General features: G+C 39.9%; 2 protein-coding genes across 8 annotated transcripts in view; both read left to right on the top strand.

Annotated features, from left to right (window-relative positions):
• The window catches only part of SHANK2 (SH3 and multiple ankyrin repeat domains 2), a 363,833-nt gene that overhangs the window by 312,313 nt on the left and 24,303 nt on the right, over nt 1–27,217 (top strand). For all 7 annotated transcript variants that reach the window (XM_049821258.1, XM_049821256.1, XM_049821257.1 and 4 more), the window contains 2 exons: nt 7,972–8,107; nt 10,761–10,841. In XM_049821258.1, the coding sequence (XP_049677215.1) occupies nt 7,972–8,107; nt 10,761–10,841 (217 nt within the window). The remainder of the gene's footprint in view (nt 1–7,971; nt 8,108–10,760; nt 10,842–27,217) is intronic.
• On the top strand, nt 18,296–26,931 carry LOC126047515 (uncharacterized). The gene is made up of 3 exons (XM_049821277.1): nt 18,296–18,545; nt 20,343–20,996; nt 25,518–26,931. Exons 2-3 carry the CDS (start codon nt 20,918–20,920, stop codon nt 26,378–26,380), a joined length of 942 nt encoding a protein of 313 aa, XP_049677234.1. The 5' UTR covers nt 18,296–18,545; nt 20,343–20,917; the 3' UTR covers nt 26,381–26,931.

Here is a 27,217-nt window from a genome sequence, read left to right as displayed (position 1 = left end):
CCTCCACAGCGTGGCTCAGCTATCTCTAGGCGGAGACCAGATTCGTGCTGCAGTTCAGAAGACGATAGTTTTGTCACTGCTAAATCTATTGAAGGAGGAGTCTGCCGCCTGGCTGGAGCAGCCCTGCGGATCCTGGGTTTTACCGGGGAGACTGTGCTTCCCCCTCTCCTACTACCCTTGCTGGGAGCAAACACCAGGCGGTACACCTTCCCTTGCCATGGGACCTGCAAGAGAAAAGGCACAATATTCCCCTATAAGCAAATAGGGGGAAGCGTGGTGACAGGATGAAATACAAAACCTCCAGACATAGCATCTCCATAGGGTGTTTTCATTTAGATATCTTCTATCTTGTTTGTTTACCCTAATATCTGAGCTTACGCAAAGAAATTTGTACTCTGGCAATGCTACTAATGATTTTGATACTTTTCCTGTAATTCATACGCACCTCTTTTTTCTGAAAGGCTGGAGGTACTTCCTTAAGATATTTCTTCTTTTGAAGAAACCCCACAGAATCACAGAATTGTTGAGGTGGGAAGTCACCTCTGATGATCACCTCGTCCAATTCCCTGCTCACTGGCTTCATCTTCTTTACAGCCTCCCATGCATTAAGGCCACCAACCCAGGCAAATCTTTGAGCAAGTGGATTACTATTAAAAACTTACTAATGCAAAATTTCAGCTGGAGTTCCTGCATGCTTGTATCCCTGGTTCTGCGAAGCTTTTTTTTTTTTTGCCTTTTTTTTTTTTTTAATAGTGCCTTTTAGGTCAACAGAGTGCATGAAGTCTCTGAAGCATCTTTTACACTGATTTAGATTCAATGGGTTATGGTCAAATACTAATAACAGTCAGAGATGTTTGTGTGTTGGAGATCAGATTGTAAACTAACTTCCTATTTGTATTAGGAAGTTTTCAGGAATTTTCCAGAGGCTGTTCAAGGCCTGTTTCACGATCTGTTCAAATAAATGAATAGTGGAGGCTCAGTGGACTGAAGCCATCTGCTTTTTGTCTGTATTAAACTTTTATGGTATGTTGTGAATAATTGGGTTTACAGATACAAATTCATAATTAATTTCCATTATGGTACTCATTTATATATCATATTATTACTTTCTATTTTAATCTGAGACACAGATTAAACTCAGGTGCCAGCTTTTTGAGTCAATGACTCTTGAAATTGTTTGTGGTTAAATGCATTTTATAAGTACATGAAATATCATATTAATCCAAAACAGCTTTTGGATATGGACCTTTTTGACTTGCCTCCTCATTTGGATATCCAAACTCTTACCAGCGAATGTATTCATTCAGTCCTTTCCTGTAATACTCAGGGAAAAGTATACTGCCAACAGAATTTGTTAAAATTTGCTCTGCACAGAAACCTTTCTAGGTGGACTGTCTACCTTCGTACTGTTCATGAGCCTGTCGATGATGCTGGATTATAACAGAAGCAAGCACTGGTAAAAACATTCAGCATTTGGAATGAATTCAGGGGGTTTAACATAAAGCAAATAATAGGATGTTTGACGCTAAATATACTTGTAGAGTGCAAATTTTGGTCTAAGTTTCTGCTAAATACTGCTCCAGCCCATCACAAAGAGTTTAAGGCCAGCACAACCGTAGACACCCCGACCAGCTGCTGGTTTTCAGGGTCTGAAACAGTCTTGCAGCTGACCCCTGGGTTAGCACTACGGATATAAGGAGTGGATGACTAACTTCCCAAAGATTGTCTACGTCCCTGTGTCTTTCTTTGTCTCACATTTTAGTCTACAGAATAAGAATACTTCACAGATGGGAAATTCAAACTGGTTTGTGGCATGCTTAGACAGCGTTGTGTGCACAACTGTGTAGTTACTTGAAATGCAAAAGTATAATTTGAGCCTACACAATTACTTGGCTGCTATTTATTTTGCTGGTACAAATTGTAATTGGGTTAGTGTGTGTTAAGTATTTACAAAAAATGGTGGATTTTTAAAAAGTGTGTAGGCAGGGCTTTGTAAGTATGTGTAACAGGTTTGGGGTTTTGTTGGGTTTTTTCAAGTAGTTCAATGGGTGGGAAGAGCTTCTGAGAAGCTTATTTTGACAGAACGTGTGTTCACAACTGCAAGGTAAATTTATTCACCATTGCACCAGTGGTCATTCTGAGCAGAATGATTGAGTTTTGTCTACTTAATTACTGTTGAAAATGATAGACTACATTTTCCACTGAGAGAATGTTTAGATAATGGAAGGATTAGGATGATGCATTGAAGAAATTAAGATCTATTTTTTTTTATTAATAGAACAAACTCTGCAGAGGTCTCTTTCTCTGTAGTGTTTTTTCTTTTGCACCTTCCTACGGGAAGGCTGCTCTGGTGAATATGTTCCAGCTCATGCATCTGCTATCCTACAATGTGCAGGTTTATTTTATTTTATTTTATTTTATTTTATTTTATTTTATTTTTCAACCTATTGCGTGGTTATACATTTCAGAAAAAAATGCTTTTATGCAGCCTGTCCCAATATCCATAAAATCTACCCCAGCATCTCTAGGACACTCATTAATGCACTGTTTTCCAAAAAAATCCACATTTTTAAATAATAGCATGTGTTCTTTCCTGTCCTAAATCTGCCCATATAAGTAACCTAAATGCATGTATTTACACCGTGAAGAGTGTTTGCAATCAGATATTGCTTCCTGGTGGGGTGTGGCAAAAGAATAGGGACCCACCCAAGTGTAGCTTCCGTGGGATATAAGTACAATAAAGAATAACACGCTCTTTCATTTTCTTTAAGATACGGAAGTATACGTTTATTTGGGGGGCAGAGGGGTAAGTTTAATTTTCAGGAAACAAATTTCCAGTTAATTCAATCTCTAACCTTGCTTCTAAAGTAAATATCAGCTGCTCTGTAGGCAGTATAGTGATCATTTAGTGGTGCGCGAATGTAACCATACATGAAACAACCATTTTACAATTTTCTGTGCCTCTCAGCAGTATCCGTGTGGCTACACCGACGTGTATCTTGCTGTAGTCCTCTCTCTTACTGCATCATATTTAAGCTCTCTGCTGCCTTTGAGATTACCTAAAAAGTCTTTGTAACAATAGGCCAGGAGAGAAGATGTCTGCTTCCTCTCCTTTGTGCTCTTAGTGATCATCTCGTGTGAAATACTGCTTCTGCCTTCCTCCTTTGCTCCTGGCTTCATGCCTTCTGGGACGACAACCTTTTCAGCCCGAGTACATCTCTTGAAATCACCCATCAGATGACTTTTCTGCCTTCCGTTCATAATCACTGTAAACCAATTTCTACCGTATCCTATCCTTTTCTAAACTTCTTCCATTTCATAAACTGTTGTCATTCTCAGTCCTGTGCGCTTGTCTCTGATGTTATCAGGATTATAAAGTTGCCTGAACGGGAGCATCTTTTTCTTGTAAAGTTCAGGAGAAATTTATTGATGTCATGGGTGTTCATATATCATCTTTTGTAGGGAGAGCTCTTTCATGTAGGGAAAATTTCACATGGAAAAAAAAATTGATTATCTGATTGATATTTTGCTCTGGGAGACCACATCATTATTTATTCTCGAATAAAGTTTCGTGATTTTTCTTGGGTTTTGTGGGGTTTAGATGTTGCTATGGATAAATGCGCGGTAAGGTGAAGTCAGAGGAGTGGACCTCGATATTAAAGATAGTGAAATCTATGACTGTCAGTTGTATTTGTCACTGGTTTACTCCATATTTTTGAGTCAGCTCTTGAGAGAACGGCCACGTTGGAGAGAGAACTTTTCATTGTTGTCGTTCAAAGCTCTTTGTACAAGAGAAACATCGTTGTTGATCACAGTCTCTGGTCTGGAGCGGGTGTGAGTCCTGGCACACTGAATGCGACCCCCAAAGCACTTTCAGTCTTCGGAGAGGGAGCTGGAGGGAGCAGCGACGTGTCTGCTGTGGTCGCGGTGGTGGGGGGTGGACAGGAGACACACCACATCGCTTTTTGTCTTGGAGACCTGAGTGTTTCACGTTCAAGTGTATTGCATTGCTGTAGGGAGCTGGGAAATGACAATTACGTGAATAACTGATTCCACCAGCAAGGAGAAAGGAATGAAACGTCTTAGCTACGCAGAGGTGATGGCAAGTCTTCTTTGCTGTCCTGTATGAATATTTAGTGTCTCAAATGTATCCAGAAGGGTCTGGATTAACAGCTGTGTGTACCTCCAATTATAGCTGCAAAACGGTCCATCCGTATCTCCTCTAAATACTGACCAAGGCGTGAGCTGTGCTTCGCTTGGGTTTCTTTTGTGTTAGCTGCGTTTAGCTGTAAGGTGACTAGTAAAGGTGCAATCGCTTGGGGTGAAGGCTACATAGCACCGTCTCTCACATGCTGTCCTTGACTCCGTTCAGTGTCATTCAATCCTTTTCACCGAGTGGTTCACACAGGGTTATGTTACATGAGGTACATGAAAAATGGTGGTATAAGCTGATAATACTTCAAAACATTGAAATACAATGCATTGCACGCTGCTAGCAAATTCTTCTATCTGGAAAAATTGTCCACTATGAATTTTTCTCATTTCTGTCTCCAGCTTGCTCTTAAGTCGTAATTTTCCTGCCTTGTAACATTGTACTGCTCTAAAAAAAACCTGTGTACATTGATTAGACTAGGTGGAAAAAGTACCGAGACATATAGTTGAAAAATCTTGAAATTCACAAAAGTCATCTTCCTTTTAAACTCCTCAAGAACATTTCTTACATACCCAAAAAGTAAGTTCAGCTTGAGATAGCTCAGGCTTGCAGTTTAGGCTATTTTTTAGACATTGAGTCTATGAGATTGTATTATTTCATAAAATATTTCTCAAATTCTCTCAAACTGCTCAAAGTAACTTCCATTCCCATGCCGAGTTTTAACCAAATGATAATAAGAATATGAAGTTCTGAGGCTTTTCCTAAGAGTCCGGAATGGATAGAGGAGAGTTACTGAAATTGTTGGCTGTCCCAAGGGACAGTTTTCCTGGCATTTGGCTTATTGGATGACCAGTTGCCACTGATGTAGCATGGAACCAGCCACAGCGCATATCTATTTCTATTATCTATTTTCACCTGTTTATAGAGGACATGGGAAAGAAAGTTCTGTGCAGGAAAGTTTTGGGGAAGAGTCAAAGGAGAAGAAGAACTTACAGTTTTGCAGTCAAAGATTACGGAAAATACGCTGAAAGATTGGGTTGAAGAAGAGGGAGAGCCACAAATTTGTGCCTGCAAACCAACTTTGCTAGTTTGACTGTTTATAGAACGTCCTTCTAATCACTTTGCCACTAAAAGCAAAAATATTTTTTTAATGTTTCAAAGAATGTGATCACATTTAATACCAAGTACCCATGCGATTATTAAATGAAGTGGCACAGGTGAAATAGATACCTATTTTACTGATTATAAAAATTTACCTTCTTCAGCTTGTTTACAAAGCCTAGATGAGATGCAGTAGTCATCTTCCCACTGCCAAAGCTTGAAGTGGAAGCGGAGAGACAGTCTCATCAGATTATTCACACCTGAAAATTTTTGCTGAATAATATCAAACTAAAACTATCAAACAAACCTGCTAGAACTCTGGTGTCTTACTGTTTAAAGACCATTTCTACAGTCATTTGGCTTATATATAAAATATTGAAGAAGGTTAAAAGAAATAGAGAATCTGTCGCTGAAATCCTGGTTCTATACAAGCTATTGACAATTCCGATGTTATTGCTTTGTAGTCTGGCTACAGTTTTACCCACTGAGGTGCTAAAGATAGTGAAGATGAGGTACTGCTCTGCTGATTTCATGATTCTTTTGTTATCAAGTATTTCTGTAAACTCTTTGAGTTAATCTTCAGATCGCCTATCAGTATTTTTTTTTTTTTTTGCAATATAAATCTTTTTGGTACCAGCTTTTGTAACTATGCCTTTTAAACAAAGCTGCTATAAACAGTCATTTACAGGTTCCGTTTCTGAGGCAGCTTTAAAAAATGTGTTGTATATATTTGCTCTTGCTCGAAATGTTAAATATCATTGCACATAATGATGCGAACAGATGGTATGCTGCATAAACTGTTTTATCATTTTACACATTTATCACTTTACACTAGTGAAGTGTGCATGGGTTTGATTAATATTAACTTTTGATTTATTTGGAGGTCTCTATTTTTTGACAGCATTAGAGGTTATCTTGTAGTCCGTACTGGCTTCCAACCTCACAATTTAATTCTGGTAAAGATAGAGTAGATGCATTCTGTAGTTCTTAATTACTTTTTCGCTGTGGAAAAGAGTTACCTGGTTGAGGTTTTAATACTGGAAGGAATTCAGAAATAAATGGATAACTCTGTTAAAATGTTTTAGACAGATTAAATTTAGATGCCATTGGTCCAGCTAAATAAATACCGTATCTTGGAATTAAATACCAGATGCTAAGAAGGTGTAAAATAAAACAAAACAGCAACAGGTCTATTCCAATCGATATTCTTTTATATCCTCCACTAACAGAATGAGAGAACTTCATATTTGCCTGCTCAACAGGTCGGGATGTTCAGCATGTGTTGCACCTACATCACTGTATATGAAGCTAAAAAAGCGTCTCAAAAAGCATCTCAAGCTTATAGACATAGCACACACACCATACTTTGAGACTTCTGACTGCAGCATTATATTAAAAATATGGTTTCCTAAGATGTTATTTCATCATCATGCATTTTGTCTCAGGTAAAGCCTGAAAAAAGGCAAGATTTTCCTTTGATGCAATGGATGGAAAAACGATTTCAAGTTGGAGTGGTCTGCTTGTGCTTGTTGTTCTGCTAAATGGCAATAATATTTAATGAGAGATTTTGCTCTAAACTGTAAATTCTTTAGCGTGTGAGATGCCCAGCCTCTCAGAATAAATAGAGGAGGCTAAAACACTTGCTCTGAAGATGACTGTTCATTTTGGAAGGCACTGAGTGATCCCAGTGAAATATAACTGAGTCAGCTGAATTTTGGATAGAGATCAACTTCCCAGCATGTATTCTGGCAGCATCTCTTCTTCACTGATTCCATTCCTCAATATCTTTTATGTTCAAATAGCACATGCAGCACTTCAGTCTTACACGCTACTATCATTCAGATTTCAGATAACTTTCAGTGACTTCTTACAGATGGAATGAATAAATAAATTACTTTCATCCATGCTTATTGACAGTTTTTATGCCTATGCTTTCTTCTATGTCTATTAATTAGTAGTATGGAAAGATATATACAGCAAAAATGATGGCGTAGCACTAGGAATTACCCAGAGAGTATGCGTTTTACAGTTTAATGTTGCAGTGCAATTTGAAGTTTAATTGGCATGCCCACAATAGCTGGTCAGAGCTTCATATAGTTAACTCATCTTTTTCCGTGAAGACTCTTTTGGACTGCTATGGCCCTGTTGCCTTAGCTCACAGGACATGAGATCCTTCCAGAAACCTGCAGAAGGAAAACGCTGGGAAATGAGGAGAGTGCGTTTAATAAAAGAACGTCTCTTGAACGAGAGACTTTACTTCGGGAGTGAAACCCTTTGTTCCCGGATGATCTGAAAAGAAAAGCTTCTTAATATCTCATTGGTTATGTTAGAGAGCATAAAAAGCATATAAACGTTTGTGGATAATAGTAATGAAAAATGACTATCATTTAAGAAAATATTTTTAGTGTATGAAATGCAGAGTTGTAGCACGCTAGTTGTTGTAAATAAAATATGTAAAGGGAAAGATTTGGTTGAACTCATTAACTTTTTTTTTTAACTGGCGATTATAAGGAAATTAGTTGCATATTTCATGAAGAGCTAGCTTTGTTTTCCTGTTATCGTATCAGCTATACACTGTTTCTTAAATATGTATTTTTATTAAAAGACAGTAATTAGAAATTCTCTATCTTCCTGTTCTTCCCACCTTCTGTTTTTAAAACTGAAAGAACAGAAGTTTTCTGCATTTAGATCTAAAAGACTATTTTCTTTCTTTGCAGGTTAATAATGAGAATGTAGTGAAAGTTGGCCACAGGCAGGTGGTGAACATGATTCGACAAGGGGGCAATCACCTAGTTCTTAAGGTTGTCACAGTAACCAGGAATCTTGATCCAGATGACACAGCTAGAAAGAAAGGTACATTTTTCTCTTTTCCTAATTGAGTCCTTTTGGTCTTGCTCCACAGAAAGCAGAGTATGGACATGAAATTACTGTTTTATAAATTCTGCTTTATAGAATTCACTTCTAAAAGTTGAAATACCCTTCTCTTATTTAATTGAGAGTAGTTTAATTATGTTGACTTAGGCATTAATATGTGACAAAAAGGGTAATATTCTCTTGTCATGCTTGCCACGAATTTCTTCTTTATGGTTCTTTATACAGTTATATGTTTGAAGATCTTGTAGTAAAATTTCTTGCAATAGTGAGAGAGAAAAAGCCCAAAGAACAGATTTTCTTTTAGCAATTAACTCCAAACGTACTTGCGATTAGGTTAGTTTGACTCTTCATGAAACCATTGAGAACTTACAATTTTCCAAAACACGTATTTTAGAAAAGACCTCTGTAAGAATAAGAAAAATATGCAATATGTTTAGACTGAAGTTCCGGTAGAAAAAAAAGTGTGTTTTAATGGGAAAATTCCTGTAGATGAATTCAAAGTAGAGGGGTTGTTCCAGCCAGGGAAAATCCATCCTCCTCCCATAAGTAAAAAATAAGCACAGCTGCTTTTTGTGCCGCTTCACTGCTAGTGAGAGCCAGCTATTCCAAGAGAGGTTAGTGTAGGGTCATGTGCCACAAAGACTTTGGGAAAGAATTGTCTGGGTACAAACAGGACAAGGGTTTATTTCCAGTTTAAGGGGAGGTTTAATATATTAATTTTAATGGAGATTATGGGTTAACCTGTATCATAAGATTGGGCTACTGTCTTAAGAATTTCTACGTGTTTCCCACCTACCTACCCAAAGAAACACCACCAAAACTTCCCCCCCAAAAAAAGACACAAAAAAAAAAAAAAGGATTTTGCAGTATTACCTTTACCTTAGATACCCCTGAGTTTGCTCAGGTAACAGCTGCTCTGGGAAGTCATTAGGCCCTTATAATTATCATTAAGCAGAAAAGATTGCTGCTGCTAACTAGTGTTCCATACAGCAGCATCACATTTTTGAAAATTCCTGTTCCTCCCACCAGTTTCTTGAGTTGTCACTCACAACCGCCTGGCTCTTCAGCACAAGAGCAGGCTAGAAGCTGGCACCCGAGGGCTCCCTCTTTGGCCATGAGTAAAACTTTCTGTCTACACTGTGAGTGTTCTTGACATCTACTGCTTGGCTAGAAAAAAAAAAATAAAGCACCTTGGGGGGAAAAAAGGCTATATTCAGGTAAATCATGTCCAAACACGGTCCTGCGTTATTTTTAGCTTGATAGAATTACTGTTCACACATTTTAAACAAATCTTTCACCTCTGCCTTTTGGGATGTATCATACTGGCCTTAAATAAAAGTGCTGTTGCATACAACCCAAAGGGAAGCTGCTTCTATAAAAACAAACCCGGTTCTTTGTCATCTTTCCAGAGCCTTCTCCCGATAATGCGTCATTTGCCAAAAACTTGCATTTTTGAATCTTGTCCCTTTTTGACGCAAGTTGGTAGCCTTTCTTGTTACCTGGCCATTGCCGTTGTATTTTGGGAACTGCGTGGAAGGATTTTTTTGCCGCCAGTCTCCTTTATGGTGAGGCCAGTGTCAGGTACCCAGCCTCATCTAACAACGCAGTATTTTGTGCAGTTTCCCTCGCGGATTTGTTGTCACTTCTCTTGTTGGGCAAGGGCAGCCTGGAGTTAATACGTGCCGTACTTACGCAGCCTCGTATCTGGCGCTGACCCTAAGCTATATTTTTGCTTTCTCGTGACATACTGTCATTTCAAGCCTCTGTAAGAAGATGATGGAGCTTAACAGGGAAAGGATGACGCTGTCGTAGTGGATATAGGTGATACGGGAAGGTCGTTGTCTACTTCTTTCCTCCATCACTTTTTCTCGCCCTCAAACTGCTTTGCCATTTCTTGTCAAAATGGTGTAGCCTGATGTACAGTATTGACCAAAACATTTAAGAATCCTTAATTTTTCCTGGTGTCCCAGAGCCATTTCTGTTTACTGGAAATCTCCAACTTTCCTACCAACGTTGGCATAATCCTTTCCGATGTTACGCTCCTTTCGGACCACCAGAAACATTTGTTATCAGGATACTAAAACACATGCTGGATTTTAGTTTCTGTGCTAAACGATTGCCTTGAAATTTTAAGATCTTATTTATTGTGAGGATCACCTGTTTTCCCTAGTCTCACCATAACTATTAAGATAATTCTTTCTTGTATTTCTCAGATTTAACAGTTTCTTCAAAGATGAAATTAATCTGGCAGAGATTGGCTGGTCTCCAGGAGATTTTTAGCTATGTACCTTTCTTAGAAGGAGGGGCATAATTGCTGTGAGGCACTTTCTCTAGAAAGTCTTTTTCCTACCGAAAAATAGAAGTGCACAGTTATTTAGCTTAAAATGTTTCTATATATCCTGTTACATAAAAGCTTGCTGATGTGTCAAACAACCTGTGCTAAAAGTAGAAACGGTATAGAAATTCAGTACATGAAAGCATCTCAGGGCTTTTTCCTCTGCATGTGTGTATTTATTATTAACTTATCTAATGCAGCATATTATTTTGAATAAATGTGAAACTGAGTATGTGAATATAGTGTTTTAGAGACGTGTGTTTACTTACACTGTATATCCTTCTGTTTAATGCAAAGCCCCACCACCTCCTAAGCGAGCTCCAACCACTGCACTGACCTTGCGGTCTAAGTCAATGACCTCAGAGCTTGAAGAGCTTGGTAAGAAAGTGTTTTTTGACAAGCATGCTGGCATAATAGAAATGTAAAAAAAAAAAAAAAAAGATATATATATGTATATATGTTAAATTGTCTAAAAGGAACTGCACTGTGTACAGTATGTAGAACAGAAAAGGTTTTAAGAATGCTGCATCTTTGGAGAGTTCAATATGCATGATTCGCATGAATAATTTTTGTTTAAACTTGTGCCTTTACTGCTGTGCAAGAGAATGTTGATACATTTTGTGCATCATCAAAGTTTGGCACACCTACTAAAAAGTAATGCCGTTATCATATTTTGTTAGCTTTGCTTTCTAAATTTTCAGTTCATCTAATATTGTTTTATTTTAAATTTCTGTGGCCTCTCATTAGTGGATAAAGGTAAGCTGCCAGAAGCTGTTGTTAAAAAGCTGACAGTGTTAAAGCAGCTTCAACTGCAACTTGTTTTCATTAGACTCTGATCTAAAAAAGTGCATATTATGATATCACTTTGACTTCTGTGCATGATATAAACTTAACTCTTCTCACTATTGGTAATAAAAAAGTATTGAGCATTCAGTCTTTTATTTGCTAATTTTAAGAAATGTGATTGTAGATTCCTTTGCTTGATCATCCACATTCTAGATATGCATAATTCTTTGGGAATTTTGTTTTATTTTCTAGAAGCGAGGAAGGTAGTAGGTTTTTTCTTCCTGGTTTTAATCTGTTAGGTCATTAAAAAGTAGAATTTCTGCAGCTAGACTAATAAATATGTTATGAATGGACCATATTAACAAAGAGAAAAGCCCAGTGCATATTCATATATGGCTATTACACTAAAACAGTGTGTTTAGCAAGTGATAATTGGGTATTAAAACCAAACCACATCCCTCGTTGCGGAGTAATAGAGTCTATCATACAATAAAACCATTTTTCCATGTATCCCTACATTGATTTAAATACTTACGTTTTCTAATTTTTGTATTTCTGGCATGGACTCATATGAAGGCCAACTGGAAGGAATCCAAGCCTCGTGGCCACTTTTTTTTCCCTGGAAGTCAATGTTTTCTGGGGCGGATGGACCCCATCCATCCTTTAGTGAGTCAAGTCACACAGCTTCAGTGGGAGTTCTTACCAGCAAAGGGTTGCTGAAGTGGTTACTGTCTTCCGTATGGTATAACAACCAAATGAAGACCCAAATGAAACAGTCTGATTATTTAGCTCTAGCAGATCTCAGAAAAAAATTGATTTTTCTGTGCCAGGAAGCTTAGGAGCTTGACTAAAGGTTTCAACAGTTTGTGAATGCTCCATAATTTTTCTTCCAGGATTAAAATGTTAAATATACTTTCTGGAGCCACTTTTTGGGTCTGGGTGTTTTGATTTGTTTTCCTTTCTTGGAGTGCTAAGAGGTTGTACAACTTCGCTGGCTTATCGATAAACTTTCCTGAGGGGACAGAAATACTTAGGGACCATTTTTGCCCCTTCATTATCCCTTTCTGCAAATCACTTCCAAACTGAGGATATTCTTCTGTTTCTCTTACTTTTCAATCTTACATGGTAGATACTGTTCTTAATGCAGAGAGAAGCAGCAGTCTTTTCTAGAGGAAAATAGCTTATTAACAGTAACATCACCTCTGCGGTGAAGACCATCATATTTTAGCTTTCTCACCCCGCCCCGTTCAGGTTGTAGTACTCGATCTACTATTTGTTCTCATGCAGAAACCACTGCAACTCTTGTGACTAGCAGCCATGGGACGTACTTGAATCTTTAAGCATGTTTCCCATCCATATCTTTATCCAGATGGGGCAAACATTACAGTGGCAAGACTTTACTATTCTGGATGATAGTCCTGAACCATGTTCCAGAAGCGTACGTCCCTTAATAAAGCTGTAGTAATACTAGAGCATGGCAGAAATTTGTCTTCTTCCTAAACAAGACCGTAAATACCAGTTCTGTGCTACTCTGAACATTTGCCACCCTAGCAAACAATATGACTACTGTTATAAATAACATCTGTGGTCTACCAAATTTTGACATTTGTCCTCTAAGAGGGCTGTTATCAGAAGGAACAAGAATTCTTAAATTGCACAGCTACCAAACAAGCTTCCAAAGAGAAAATGTTCTCACTATCATTAGTAAAAAGTCGTCTTCTAACATAAAACACAGATTGTATGTGTGTATTTATATATAATTTATATATCTTTATATGTATATGTGTATATATTGGACATCTGTATGAACTATGAGAACACCCACATTTTTATATCCATTAAGCAAATGAATAAACATTTGTTTCATGACATATATGTGCAAACTAAACAGGAAGCATGTAAAGATGAACACTGTGGATGTTCTCATCAATATATATGTGTAATCTTTTTTTCTGAACTGAAGAAGCTCATGGTCTCAATAATGTCTCGTGGCAAAGAATTCCACAGGCTAATTACGTGCTGTGTACGAATGTATTTCCTTTTTATTGGTTTTAAATGTGATGCCTTTAATTTTATTGAATGTCCCTTGTTACGTAATAGAAGAAAAAGATAAATAGAAATTCCCCCTTTGTTTTCCCTTAGAGTATATATTTTTGTAATTTCTCCTAGCTAAGCTAAACAACATCATTTTTTAAAAAAATTATACATCTCGCAGTCTTTACAGTCACTTCCTTTGCCTGGCTCTGAACTCTACTTATGGATTTATTGACATGTTTTTAGCGACTCTGTTCTCCATAATACTGAGCAGACCATCTCAGTTGTTCTCTTTCAAATGAGTTAATCCAAAATACGGCAGATAACGTGTGCTAACGATTCCTTTCCACTTCAATCTGCAGAGATTTGACAGTGCCCTCTTACCATAGTTTGAAAGCCCTGGTATCAATAAGTTGCCCCGATTACTGTTTTTTAAAAAGAATTTAGAAAACAAAATTGTACGTGTGTCCCTAATATCTGCAGGGAAGCAATTTCTTAGAGCTAAGGTGTAAACCCTGATAAACTGTGCTTTTGCCAAGCTGTTTATCTACTGTGGTTTGATAGATACATGCGTAGTAGAGGCTAGCAGGGAGAGACTGACTTCTTAGATGGAAGAAAAATGTTTATGCTCAAAATGACAGACGAGGATTTAGCATATAAAAATTACCTTCAGAATTGATTCACAGTTCATTCCCTTTCTATTTCCAAGCTTCAGTACGGAAGAAGAAGGGTAAGGGGAAGCATTTTGTCTCTTGTTTAACCTGTTTCTCACCTTTCCATAGTGAAGGATAATAACATAATGTAAATGTTGGCATACGGTCCAGTTTATTTTATGGTGTCAAATGTACATTAATTATTGTATATGTTTTTTAGTTATTTAGTTAATAAATTGCAAACACACTAAGAACTCAAACAGAAGACTACATTTGAAAATATTCCCCACATTTCTTCCTTTTGTCTCCTTTCCTTCATCTTGCCTTTTTTTCCTTCTTTGTATCCAACTCTTTTCCAAACCCTTCCATGTCATCTCCTCACAGTTACTGCGCTAACTGGCAGCCACAGAGAACATGTGGCCAGTGACACATCCTCAGTGTAGTCCTACGTTAGTGATATCGCTTGTCTTTTTAACGGCCAAACGTTCCTCCCATAACCACACTGTCTCTGTCTCAGGAATTAGGGATCTTGCACACCACACTCGAACTTTTGACCTGGAGAAATGCTGCTCTGCACAATTTTAAGTTTTCAGTAGAACATCTTCCACGCTGTCCCGTATGCATGGAGTGCCCTCCCTGAACTGGTTCATGAGGCCACTACCCCCTCCTTGAAATCTCTCCTAAAGACCCACCTCCCCTGTGAGCCCTATTAAGGAACATCTCAGTAACGATGGCTAGGTAGAGGGGCAGGTAGAAATAGCGGTGCTGTTTTGGTAGGTTTTATAAATGTAAACGTATATATATGTATACAAAGTTTGTTTGTGTTTAGCTGTATTTTTCCATGCTCCTGTATGTCATTTTGCTTTCTTAGATTGTAAGCTCTCCTGAGCAGGGACTGTGTCATTTACACGTTTTCATGGCGTCTAGCCCAAGGAAGAGTCTCAAACCTCCCTGAGCCCCTGGGTGATAGCTGGTAAAATAGTCTGTGTCCTGCTCCTCGACAAAGTTCAGCGTCACGGAAAGGAAAGCTAGGCCGTAGGCAGTGTCTTCTCTCGACAGGGGAGCTTTTGCTTTTTAACATTAAACAGAACAAAATTGGGTTATTTTCCACCCTTTATTTTTCTGCTCTTTCCTGACCTCCTTCCCAGTCGCTAGCAGAGGTTCCAGCTAGTGATATTTTCCTTTCTCCATTCAGAGAATATGACAGAATAAACCCCATTGCTACTGGTATTTTTCTGAAAAACGTGTTTTGGCAGCATATAAAAAAATCTTCACGTTGTTATTGTAGAGTCTTCTCTCAACCAAAAATTTCAGTTGTCTGGGTCATAGGCGAGGGAGGCATTAAGACGAATATAATGGCTTTTGTGGTTCTGTTTGACTGGTTTTGCTGGTTGTCTTTTGAGAGGGGTTCTGGTTCATTGGGAGGATAGGAGAAGGGATGGACATAGGCTGTATTTTTTATATTCAGGGGAGAAGGCATGATGTTTATGTCTAAAGACACAGGTAATAAAATCTTTAGGTTCACAGTAGTACGGTATGGGCAGTATTATCGTTTTACTGCAGTTACTTAGCACGAATTACTAAAACGTAAACTGTACTTCATCTGTGCCACTGACTTTCTGCTTACAGTAGTTGCCTGACTCAGAGAGATAGCGTCCAACTTCTAAACGTACGTTTGGAGAGGATGCGTTTTCAATAGTGAAACCACTTTCTGGATTTTGTGGGATCGGGGAAGGGGAAGAGGTGTTCTTTTTTCTTTTGCGACTTGTAGGTTTCCAAGAATCGTTGAATAAGTAAGCAAGCTATGGCAACATGTAAACTCACAGTTAGTTGTAGCCGCAATTTTTTTTGGAGGCAGTACTTAGAATATAATTCCAGGTAATGTGTAGCTAGCCCATTAATACTGAAGAATAACCAAAAAACTCATGCAGCAGATTAAAACGCAGCTTTGAAAATACTCTAAAAATAAAACATTCAAAGACAAATTTTTGGTCATAATTTTTATCATCACTACAGAAAATAGGTATCGTTAGAGTTTCAAAATTAATATTTGAAAATAATCAGTTTAACTCTGTTCATAAAAAGTTTATGTGGCTCATGAAAAGCTTGTTTTTAAAGGGTTTTTCCTTAGGCTTTTGTTTTGACTTGTTTATCAGTAACTTCTTGTGGATGGAGAATTTTAAAATTACATGATATTTAAGGAACACATCCATAAACTAAGATCTGTAAATGTCTAGATACATGAATTAAAAATTGCGTGCTCCTAAGCTTTTTTTTACTGCCAGGAAATGGGTTTGATTTAGTGAGTCATTTGGGATTTTCAGTGAAAGCTAAAGTGGATAGTGTTTAAGTTTAAAAACCTAATATAAAAATCCTCTAAGAGCAAGTATAAAATTAAGAAGAGAGCAGGCTAAATTTTCATAGTGAGATGGGAATGACAAGATAAACAATTCTTCTGCATTAGTAAATATTACTTTGACAGTGTCACACAAGCGTCAGTTGGGAGCTAGGGGTGGTGGTTGGTTTGTTCTTAGGTTTGATGTGGTAATCAATCTAAACTGATCCCTCTGTATGTGTTGATGCTGGTCTTTGGGTTTTGATGTGGGCTACAGTACCAAATACAAACGTAGGATTTTCCTCCTTTGAACAGTTTAGATGCTAGTACCACCTCTCAGATCAGAATAACTGTGATATCATCAACCCAGAATATTGTTATCTGGCATCAAGCCTTAGCGGCATTTGAACAGAAAAATATCAGTTGATGGCATTCAAAAGAAATATTATTAGCTCTGTCTGCAATAAGCATTCACACTTCATCCCATTCCTGTTGTCCATTGTTTCAAAGGTGGCACATTCTAATGGCATCTGAAACAATGAAATTGCAGAGCAAATACATATAAATGAATGCCAGACAGCGGCTTAGCTTACAGTGTTATGTTGTGTTTGAAGAAACCACTCACAAAGACGTCCGGGTTCAAAACTCATTTTTTTATTTCACTGTGGTGGAGTTGATGATGGAGATTTGTCTGCAGGAAACAATGGAAATACCTTCAAGGCAACTTTCACAGCACTCACAGCGTCGACTCCTTTGATAGTTGCCGGCATCAGCAGTGCTTCTGTGTAGGAAGAAGGTTTTCTGATCTTCACCAGACACTGTATTTGAGAAGATGAGAGCAAAAGGCATCAGGCGTAATGAAGAATTCTTGAAGGGTATCCTTGTAAGTAATTGATTTGCATTACGTATTTGGAATTCTAATGAGATAGCCATATAATAATAAGAGAAAGGTTGTCATCAGGTTGTAATTTTTCACAAGCCTAAAGCAGCGACTCTGGGTGGAATTTGTGAAGTATGCGTGTGAAAAAACACGGGCCGCATTTTTTGTTGATGTAGCAAGGTTACAGGTTTTATGACTTGTAGTCTAAGTGGTGGGGAGTCTGCAGCAGCGTAAGAAGGTATAGGATTAGGACCATGCCTATGACATGCGTGCTTTTAAAACACTTTGTAAGAGAAAAGCTTTGAAAATCAGCATGTGTCAAGGAGAACGGTGCTAACCCTATGTTTTCCACTGAAAAAAATTCGGCACCTAGCTGGCAGCGTGCTGATCAGCAACTTTTGGCAGAGAATCTTGAAGTAACAGGAAACTCTGAGTACTGAACACTTCTTCAAACCAGGGTTTGTGTTGCATGAGGTGGGCAGCTTTAACTAACAATTTGAAAACACTGGAAGTCCTGAGCAGAGGTCAGTTGAGTCTCTGTGGGGGTGTTCTCCTCATTTACGCTAGTATTATTTTGAATTTATCAGCTTATTCTTGAGCATGTAGGGCCCTTTCATGATACTTGTTTTTCTTTACTACAGGGCAGTAACTGAAAAGGTTTTCAAAACCTTTCTGCATCAGCCCAACAAGACAATGGTATAAAAGAAGTTGGAAAAGGAATTGTAAGTGTTAAAAAAACCGTGGGGTTTGTAGCGTTTGGAAACAGACGAATTAAATACGTTGGCTTATGTGAGTGTCGCTTGCTGTACTCAGATATTATTAATTGAATATCTAACCACATATTCAAAATCACGACTGCTTGAGGAACAGTAAAAATTGCATGTGTTTCCCAACATGGTACAGTTAGGACAGTGGAAAACTTTTTCAACACTTTTAATGTGTTCTCTCTCTCTTTCAGGAGCCAGGGAGATGAAGGACTTATCTCCCTCATCTCAAAACTCCCTTTGCTGCTATTTCTCTTTTTTTTTTCCTTCAAATGTTCATACACCCATGTTAATTAATTTCTAATATAATTAAAAATAAATGGTTTTAGATAATTCATCATAGTTTGTTTGGTTTTTCCCCTCGGTGTGGAAGCGTGAGAGTAAGTGCAAGAACAGAGAAGGCTGCAAGTGTCTTAGGTCCTCCACCTTTCTTTTTGGTTTCTTTCGGTTGATTGTCTTTCTTTTGTGACTAGGCCAAATTTTCAAATGCTGTCTCTTAAACAGAACATCAAATTGCCACTTAAATTCCACCTGGCTTGCAGGGTAGGAGTGGGTATTGACTATATTCTCTGCTTTGTTTTTGTTCTTAAACAGAAACCACTGTTAGACAATGACCATTCCTCTTTCAAGGTAGGCTGAATTGTAAGGCTTCAGGATCGCAGGTGTATTTTCAATGCCTGTATGATTTTTTCATTAATTGAGCATACTGTTAAAGAGCTGGTACTTGAAAATTGTATCTATAGAAAGAATTTGAACATATCAGTTTTTCTGCCTTCCTTAAAATTACTCTTGATGGTGTGATTATAATATGTAAATGTGACTTATATGTACTAATGTGAAGATATTTTCAGCCCTAGAAACACAAATAAGACTTTCTTTCAAGAAAGTTTTGATAGTTCTTTATTGTGAATACATACAAATCATTTTCATAAATCATGTAATGGTATTTATAGATACTCAATGCTAAATGATTAATTTTAGTCACTAAACAGTTTTTATGTTTTACTGATTTATTTTACGTAATTTTCACTTTTTTTGGATTTTAGTGTACCTCGTAGAGTTTACAGTATCCCAGAGAACATACAAGTATTTTTACTCAATTTCATAGAAGGAAAGTGTTGCAAATGGTTTATGTTTTTGACTGTGTTGCAAAGCACTTTTGTTATTTCCTCATTATGCTAACTGCTAAAGTAATATTCTCTGCCTATTGTTTGCAGTACGGTAAATATGTGATTTTTGGCATTGTGGTTTAAGCACAATCCTGCAAATTGTTCATTTGGGGTGGGGCTGGAAGAAGTTAATTCCAGATTAAAATGTGCTCGTGGTGGCAGATTTATGAGGATTAGCCTAATTGTCTAAATGAAAACTCAAATCATTGCATTTCTGTATATTTTTTAACTACACATTTACCTGACATAACCGTAGGCTGAACTTGTTTCTTTCCTCTAAATATGATCATAGACAACAAATTTGGATTTAAATCTTAACCTTCGATATTCTTACCCTGAAACGATGCTTTAGCTAAGGTTAGTCTGTAAATTCTTAGCGGCATGTTGAAGGCCTAGTTATACTTTACCTACTTTTGGTCTTTGACAAGTTTCTATATATCTATTCCTATTTGAATAGCTAAAAAAAAAGACATTAGTTTTCAGTGGACATAGCTAATGTAACGGAGATCCATTTTTAACCGTCTGCAAATAGGAGTCACCTGGTTTTCCCCGGAGGCACTAGAGGTCTATTCATCAAGTACAATTGCTTCTGTGACAAGCAACATTATCATATGAACTTCTATAGTCTGATCAAGCTTTCTTTTGAAATCAGTAGGTTCTCATCTTTCTGCTACCACCCTATTAGCATTGGAAAGGTGTTGTAGAATTTTGTTCATCTGCTTCTTTGAAAGCATTGTCTAGATTCCCGTACGTACTGTTGCCCAAATTGTCCTTCACGTAGTTCCCCCCACCCACAGACATTCACCCTGAAGTATTTACCAAGTTACTTCCCAGCTCTTCTTTTACAAACTAAGCAGGGCAAGGTCTTTTGCATATATATGGGAAGTGACAAAAATCTAAAAGGAATACAGTGTAATTAAGTGTACCTAGTTGATTTAGATGCCTTTTTTTTTTTTTCCAGACATGCAAACTTATAATCATAGGCATAATCACTCCTGGCCCTTATGCTAAAACCAAGCTCCGTATAGTTAAAAGTAAAAGGAATTCAAAAAATTAATCTGTAAGATAAAAGCAACACCACAGCCATATTTTTATCTAGTTTAAACCAGTCTCTGTGCATTTTTAATAAGCACACATAAAGACTACCCCTTTAGTTTTAGTACTGCTTAGGTAACTGGTTTTTGCAGTTTACGGAGAAGGAAACAAATTTTATCGGCTAACGAAAGAAATGGAACTAAACTTGCAAACTCATATTTAGGGAAGGCGATGGAACAAAATATGTGCATATGCAGTACGTGACATTAAGGGCTATGTGCCTAGACCTGTTGACACCAAGGAAGAATGAATGTCCTGTGTTCCCATCACTTTTCAAAAGGAAAAATACATGTGCCAAATATTTGACTGTGGTTGGCTGCAGATGCTAGAAAAGGTGGGTGATACTACAGCATCTAGGTGCAATTGGCATTGTATGAAGTTTTGCATAACTGATTGCGCCTGGTACAGTTTCTGTCTGTATCTATCTTAGGTATTTACAAGGCATCTGTCACCTTGGTACCTAAGCACTTTGAAAAATGCACCCACCCCAGGAGGCATGATGCAGATACAGGCAGAGGCCCAGGTCCAGAGCAGCAGAGGCAGGTCCCAGGAAGCTCCCCAACTGTGTTACCGCTGTTGTTGAGCTCCTGGCCCACTTGGTGTGGCCAAGGAACATCTCCACCTACCTGTCAGCAGGAAGACGGTACCCCACCCCTCACGTCCAGCTCCACTGGTGGGGAATCTGAAAAGGAAAGATAATGGAAAAGGCAACGATCCAGTAGCAGAGGTGAAACAGAAATGGTGGGATTTCAAAAGGAGGGATTCTTAAAGAGCAGCACATCTCAGGGGAGGGATCAACTGCCAGTCCAAGTGGCAGGTAAGGCACGACACAGGCATAAATCTCAAATGTTCTTCAGTGAACAAAAGTTAAAGAAATACCGCTGATGTCTCTAAAGTTTGTCTATATCCAAAGCCCTGCTCTGTTCTTGGCCTCTGTCTCAGTCCTCTATCCCTACAGCTGAATCGACTGTTCAGTTCTCTGTGTATCTCAACCCAGTAATTGCTACAATCCTAACTATGTCTAATAAGAAACTTAAAGGACTCTCACTGGTAATGAATGTTGTGGTGCAAAGGGACAGCACGCTATAGCAGTGCTCCAAAACGGTGGACATATTCATGAACCTAAAGGCTGGAATAGTCTTGGCTTCTAATCGCCATGTTCAGAACGGGATCGGGCAAACCACAGATCACCCTTGTAGGCACAAAAGATGGGGCAGTTCTCCTGTGGCCACCAGGAGCAATCGCTGCTCTCTACCACATCAGACCAAGCTCTGTATCAGCCCAGTGCAAAAAACCGTACAGGCAGCCAGCTGCGGGCTTCGCTGCAGAAACAGAGGACCTGTCTAACAGGAAAGAAAGGAAGATAGCCAGGACTTTGGTGAAGGTTCCTTAGTTACTCTTACATGGACCACTTCAATAAGAGATCTCGGTTTTTTCTTTAAGCACAACAGAATCAGCGAGGTAAAACAAAAAACCGTCTTCAGAAAACCGAGAGTCCCATGTGACTTCTGGAAATAGCCGCATAGTCCTCACAGTGATCAAACGCTGAATTTGAAGTGCAGTGGGTCACTGACTTCCAGATGTTTCTATTTCCTTTAGCCCTTAGGCATGATCCTTTCCGATTCCTTTACTTGGTCATTTAAGGATCAAAATGGGAGCCATGCCCTGTCAGAGCAAGGGACGTGAGTTTAGGAACATGAAGCAAGTCACGACTTTGGAGACTGCCAGTTCGATGCCTGCTATCACTAGGTATAAATATAAAGATCTCTATAAAAGACCTAAGTGCCCTATTTTGCCTGTGAGTCGTATATATCACTGTGAGCAAAACGCTGCGTGTAAGAATGCTGTGTAAGGTGGAAACAGCTAGAAAGATCAGAGAATCTGACCTCTTCCCTTTGCTTCACACCTGAGGAAGCTAGCTGTGCTTCTTTGTACCCACTGTATTTAAAGCTTGGTTTTAAAAGAGAGAGATTTTTTTTAAAGCCAATTAACAACCGAGATCAACGAATGCCGACGCACAGTTTGGTCCATAGCCAATTCCGACCTGACAGTCGTAGTGCCCTCTCTCTGGTTTGGGGGTTTTTTTGGAAGTCACCCCTTTGCCAAGGAAATGAGTTAAAGGCAGTTAGTTGAGGTGACTCTTCCAGCCAGCTTTAATCCAGCTGTCAGCAGCCGTTCAAAGCAGTCAGCCTCTCCTCTGGCCGATAAGGACAGTTTCTGGCCGAACCAAGTTTTCCAGTGCCCCTACTGTCACTGGCACACCTTTTCCACAGCACCAACCTAGCCACTGGTGCAATCATCTTACCAAGATCCGGTCTGAATTTAGGGCGACCTTTGGTCATCAGGGAATGGATTTATTGGGCAGAGACTGACACATTCGTCAAGGTGGTGTCAGCCGTTGACCTTCAGGCAGTTTTCCCACGATTGCTCTGTAGCGAACGAAAGCTTGTGTAAGGCCATGCCTGTAACGCAGCCTCGGTTTCCCCATGCCCCATGTCAATGCTTCACAAAGCTTCCAGAAACCGGAGTTACTAGAGTTGTTGAACACTTTGTTACCAATACTAACAGCTATGAATATTCCTCCTCTTCTTCGCTAGTCAAGTTAACAAACCTATCCTAAAACCTGTGAATGTATTCATTATTCATAAGTATTCGCCAATAGTTTCCACAATTAACTTTCTGCCCATGGGTTTTCGCAGACTGTTTGCTGGTACTCTTTGTCATTTGTGTTATTGGTCACCTATGCCAGATGCTGTCCTTTCAGCTCCCAAAGGCTGAAAATACTGATTAGGAGGATAGCAAGTGGTAAAATTCCATAGAGGATTAGGAACGTTGCAAAAATTGATTAGGCTTTTTCAGGCAAACTTTTCTTAGCAAGCCTCTGGCAAATGTGTAAACATGCACAAATAACAAAAGTGTTATGATCCCCCTGAATCTGAACAAACTAAACTCAGTGATACTATTTACAGAAATATTCATAAATTAATGGGGGGGTGGGAGGTTTTTTTTATTTTATTTTGCTTCAGTTTTTGACTTTTAATTTATTTCGATTCTTTTACTTACCAATTGCTAGGTGGGCTCTGTTTAGAACACTTGTCAGGAGAATGGAGTTTTCAAATATGGGGAATTTTCTGATGACATGTCAAAAGAAATACAGAGACATTTTGTATGACCAGTGGCTCTACCAGAATGAATATATACGATCCCTGACCTTTCTCCGATTCCATAGAATTTAACTGAAATGTGTGTTTGCTATGTGTGGTAAAAATAGGTCCCCTGTTTTTTTGTTCTTTTTTTCATGTGTACTCAAATAGGAAAATGCTGAGAAATAATTTCATGGTCCTACACTACAGTTGTTAAGAGAGATTTGTTAATGAAGGATTGCAGCTACAGCTGTATTAGGCAAAGGGGGAGAAGAATTGCAAAGGAAGATGCAGTTATTACAGTTAGGTTGATATACGGTCCCTTTCAAATCTCCATGGAGTGGAAGAGCCAATGATTGCATGACAGTTTGTCCCTAAAATTCATTTTCATAAGGAGCTCATGCCTTTTTACAAATACAGCCTCATCCTCACTTTCCATAAAACATGCAACTGGACAGTCCAGCCAGACACAGAGAGAATGTGAATACTTTGAATGTGAATACTTTGAAGTAGTGAATATGCTAAATGCACAAATAATATCCATTATTTTAGCATTTAAAAAATCGTAATTATATTAAGCCACACAGAATCCCTTTGAGAGCAGTATAATATTGGAGGCACTTGGGTGTAGAAACGATGAGTGCCACATTAGGGCAGACAGGGACTGATATATAGGAGGAGGGATCCTTGGGTCTGTCAGAAGGAGCTTTCATTTAAAACCGTATCAAATATATATATTAAAAAAAAACCAAACCAAAACAAAAAAAACCTGATTCGTAAACAGAACCAGAAGTATCATTTAAGATGACCTCAGCAACACCTTCCAGATGTAAGCTTACAGCTTCAAACTGAGGTCTGAAGAGCAGCATAGAAAGTATTTCACAGAGCAGAAATTAATCCCTAAAGAGTAACATTTTCAAGACTGGGATGCCAGAGAGTAGGCGTGACACTGATCTGGCATTCGGACCACTGTAGCGTGAGCAGCACAGCCAGCCAGCTAGCAAGAGCCGGCCGCTGCTGTTGAGGCCGCATCCTTACCGACGACAGCGCTTCTCGCACGTTATCCCTTGCCTGAGCGTGAGGAACGCAGGCTCTTTGCGCTACCGTCCTGCAACGTTTTAGCCAGACCGCCCCAGGTTTAATTTCTGATGACCAAATTGTCCCCCCTCCCCCCAAAAAAAAAAAAACCAAAGTGGACTCATGTGGGTTTTTTTATCTGAAGCACGGAAAGGGTGAGAGTTACGGCCACCGACTCACGTAATCAAGAATGGTGCTGGGCAGGTCGTGCTCTACCGTGAGCCAGCGATCGCTGTGGGTGCAAAAAGCTTAGCCATTTCTAGCCTTTGGGAGCGCATTTTGTGTAGGGGAGGATTTAGAGTAAGCGCATACCTAACATCCTCCTCATTAACATCTGTAAGAATGCCTCTTTGCACACTAAGCTGCCACTTGCACCCAGATTTCCACCATGTGCCCTCAGGCAAGGGAAGAGGTAGTCAGGGGAGGGCGACGCTAGGTTTATTTTCGGCAGACGATGGGATCCTGGCGAGCAATGCCCTCGGCTGGCGTTACCTACCGTTTGGAGAAAAGAACAAGAAAAAACCTGGCAAATGTTTTGGGGAGGGCATTGCTCGCAGGATAAATGCTGGGGACGGCCACCGTCGCGCTGCAGCAGTGATTTTTTGGGAGAGAGCGCACTGGGGGTGGGGGTGACGTGAGACGTCGGACAAAAGCGAAGATAGCCAGCAGTGCTTCAGAACAACAAAGGGCTGCCCTCAGCCAGTGGTGGAGCACATCTGGCACCCCAGGAAGCTCAATTGGACACTTGGCCCTGAGCTCGTCCCAGGGATTTCTGACTGACACCACTGCAGTGCATAGGTGAGCTTCTCGCTAGGTTCACTGACATTGCCTGTCACAGTCACGATGAGGTGAATTGGTAGTTCCTGCCTTGGGATGCAGCACGGCTGTGTGTGTTATGGGTACAGGACAGTGTGCGTTTAAACCAAAAGCGGTTAATAACGTCAACTGCCACGTGCCCACCGCAGTCACTAAACTTTTAGTCCGCCCTTCCGTTTGCCCAAACACATACACTCTGGCTTCCCAACTGGCTTCTTTCTATGTGTTGTCCAATGCATGTAGATACCTCCATCTGCCTGGCCTCAGATACAGTGGTTGTTGCTCCTCTATTTGATTGCCAGATGTCACTGGGGAGCAAGATGGGGAGGTTCCTGGATCCTCGGGGCAAGCCGGCCGTCACCGAGGGAGCTCGCCGTCCACGCCGGCCGAAGAACAGGAATCCTCGGTGCCTGCCTCTGACGAAGACTCGCCGGCCAGGACCACAGAGAGCTGGCAGTGGCCGTTGTCCTCGTCTGAAACGCACAGCAACGTTGGGGAGGATTTTGAGGGATTTCAAACGCCAGCGCGGACTCCGGAGTGTACTATGGACATACAGTCTCCCGGGGATCAGTCACTCAGTAGGACTCCTCAGTTTGAAAGTGACTCTCCTGAGGAGGAGGAGGGAAATGATGAAATGAATGAAGAGCGCTGCGGTGTTGAGCCTGTCCCTAGGGATCGGGGTTGGAGAGGGCAGCCCCAGCTAACAGAGGGAGAGAAGCTGTTGATGGAAACCAACAGTAGGATTGTGCAGCTGCTGGAAAATATCAAGAGGGAGCATGCACAGTCCATGGGTCTCATGTCGCAGTCCATGGGCCGTATGGAGCTGCAGCTGGGCATTGTGGCTACCTCCACAAGAGCCATCCATAACTACCTGTCAGAGATTTTAGCTTTCCTCAAGCAGCCGAGGACGCAGGTCCTTGAAACGCGCATCTCCCAAAGAGCCACCCCCCATGTCGAGTTAACTTGCGCCTCGACATGGACCGGTGAGGACGCAGTGGCATCCTCCACTGTGTGCTTACCCGGGGCCGAAGGGACGAGCGACTCTCGAGAACCACCGCAGGCCACGCTGCCTTGTCGCAGTGGCCGGCTGCAGAGAGCCATAACCGAGAGGGCCTCGTTGCCCATGCCTACACGCCAGGCAAAAGGGGGAGGGAAGAAAAAATAACCGCACCATAGGATTTTTAGGGTTTTTTTTAATGTGCCTGTCCTTTTAATTCTTAGCCATAAGGCCATCAGTGGCAGAATTCAACCATTTCCTACATTGGCTAACATTGTATTCTGGCTGACTAGATTAGTCTAACATTTTGTAGTTTATATTTGCACTGTTAACGATGTGTGCTGCTGGTATTTGAAGAACATTTGCCTCTGTTCTTTCACTTTAACTTCATACGAGCATTTTTTTACTCTGTGCCAGGCATTCATTGCTTTTCTTACAAATACAAGTCATTTCTTGAGGCAGCTGTTTTTTGAGTTTTCTTTCTCCATTATCCCATCCCCTCTGAGCAAGCATTCGGGACTTGGTGGTAAGTATACAGGTCTTGGCAATACTCACCTCCAAAACTGTGTTCGATCAGTCTTTGCCTGGTGTTTCTGGCATGCCAGCCTGAGGTGTTGGGGTTAGCCTGTACCGGATCATGATCATTCTTATCCTCTGTGGGTCTGACAAGCTCACTTTCTAAGACCCTCGGTGGAGCTAATCCACATGTCTTGGCTATGTCGTACAATAAGTAATGTTGCCAGGATCATACCTCATATTTATCTTTTGGGGCCTGTATAGTGATGTGCCACCAGATCTATCTAGGCACCTGGCTCTCATTTTCAAAGTTCCTTTTATGATGGATCTGGTGGCTTGATGGGCAGCATTATAATTTTTCCTCTGAGAGAGTCCGGGGATTTGAAACAGGAGTCACTAAGCAATGTGTTCTACGGGGATAAGAGCCATCTCCTGCAACAAATCTATTAGGAGGAGACTATCCCCTGTAATTATCACAGATATTAATTA

Source organism: Accipiter gentilis, chromosome 17, assembly GCF_929443795.1.
Source record: "Accipiter gentilis chromosome 17, bAccGen1.1, whole genome shotgun sequence".
In the NCBI taxonomy this organism is placed as follows: domain Eukaryota; kingdom Metazoa; phylum Chordata; class Aves; order Accipitriformes; family Accipitridae; genus Astur; species Astur gentilis.
Note: the sequence above shows the minus strand (reverse complement) of the source record. Positions and strands in the feature narration are given on the sequence as shown.

What these genes read in the sequence shown, in the direction of transcription:
- LOC126047515 (XM_049821277.1), top strand. Translation starts at nt 20,918, where the DNA reads ATGGTGGGATTTCAAAAGGAGGGATTCTTAAAGAGCAGCACATCTCAG. An exon ending in ACTGCCAGTCCAAGTGGCAG is followed by an intron (nt 20,997 to 25,517) that starts GTAAGGCACGAC and finishes TTTGATTGCCAG; the next exon opens with ATGTCACTGGGGAGCAAGAT.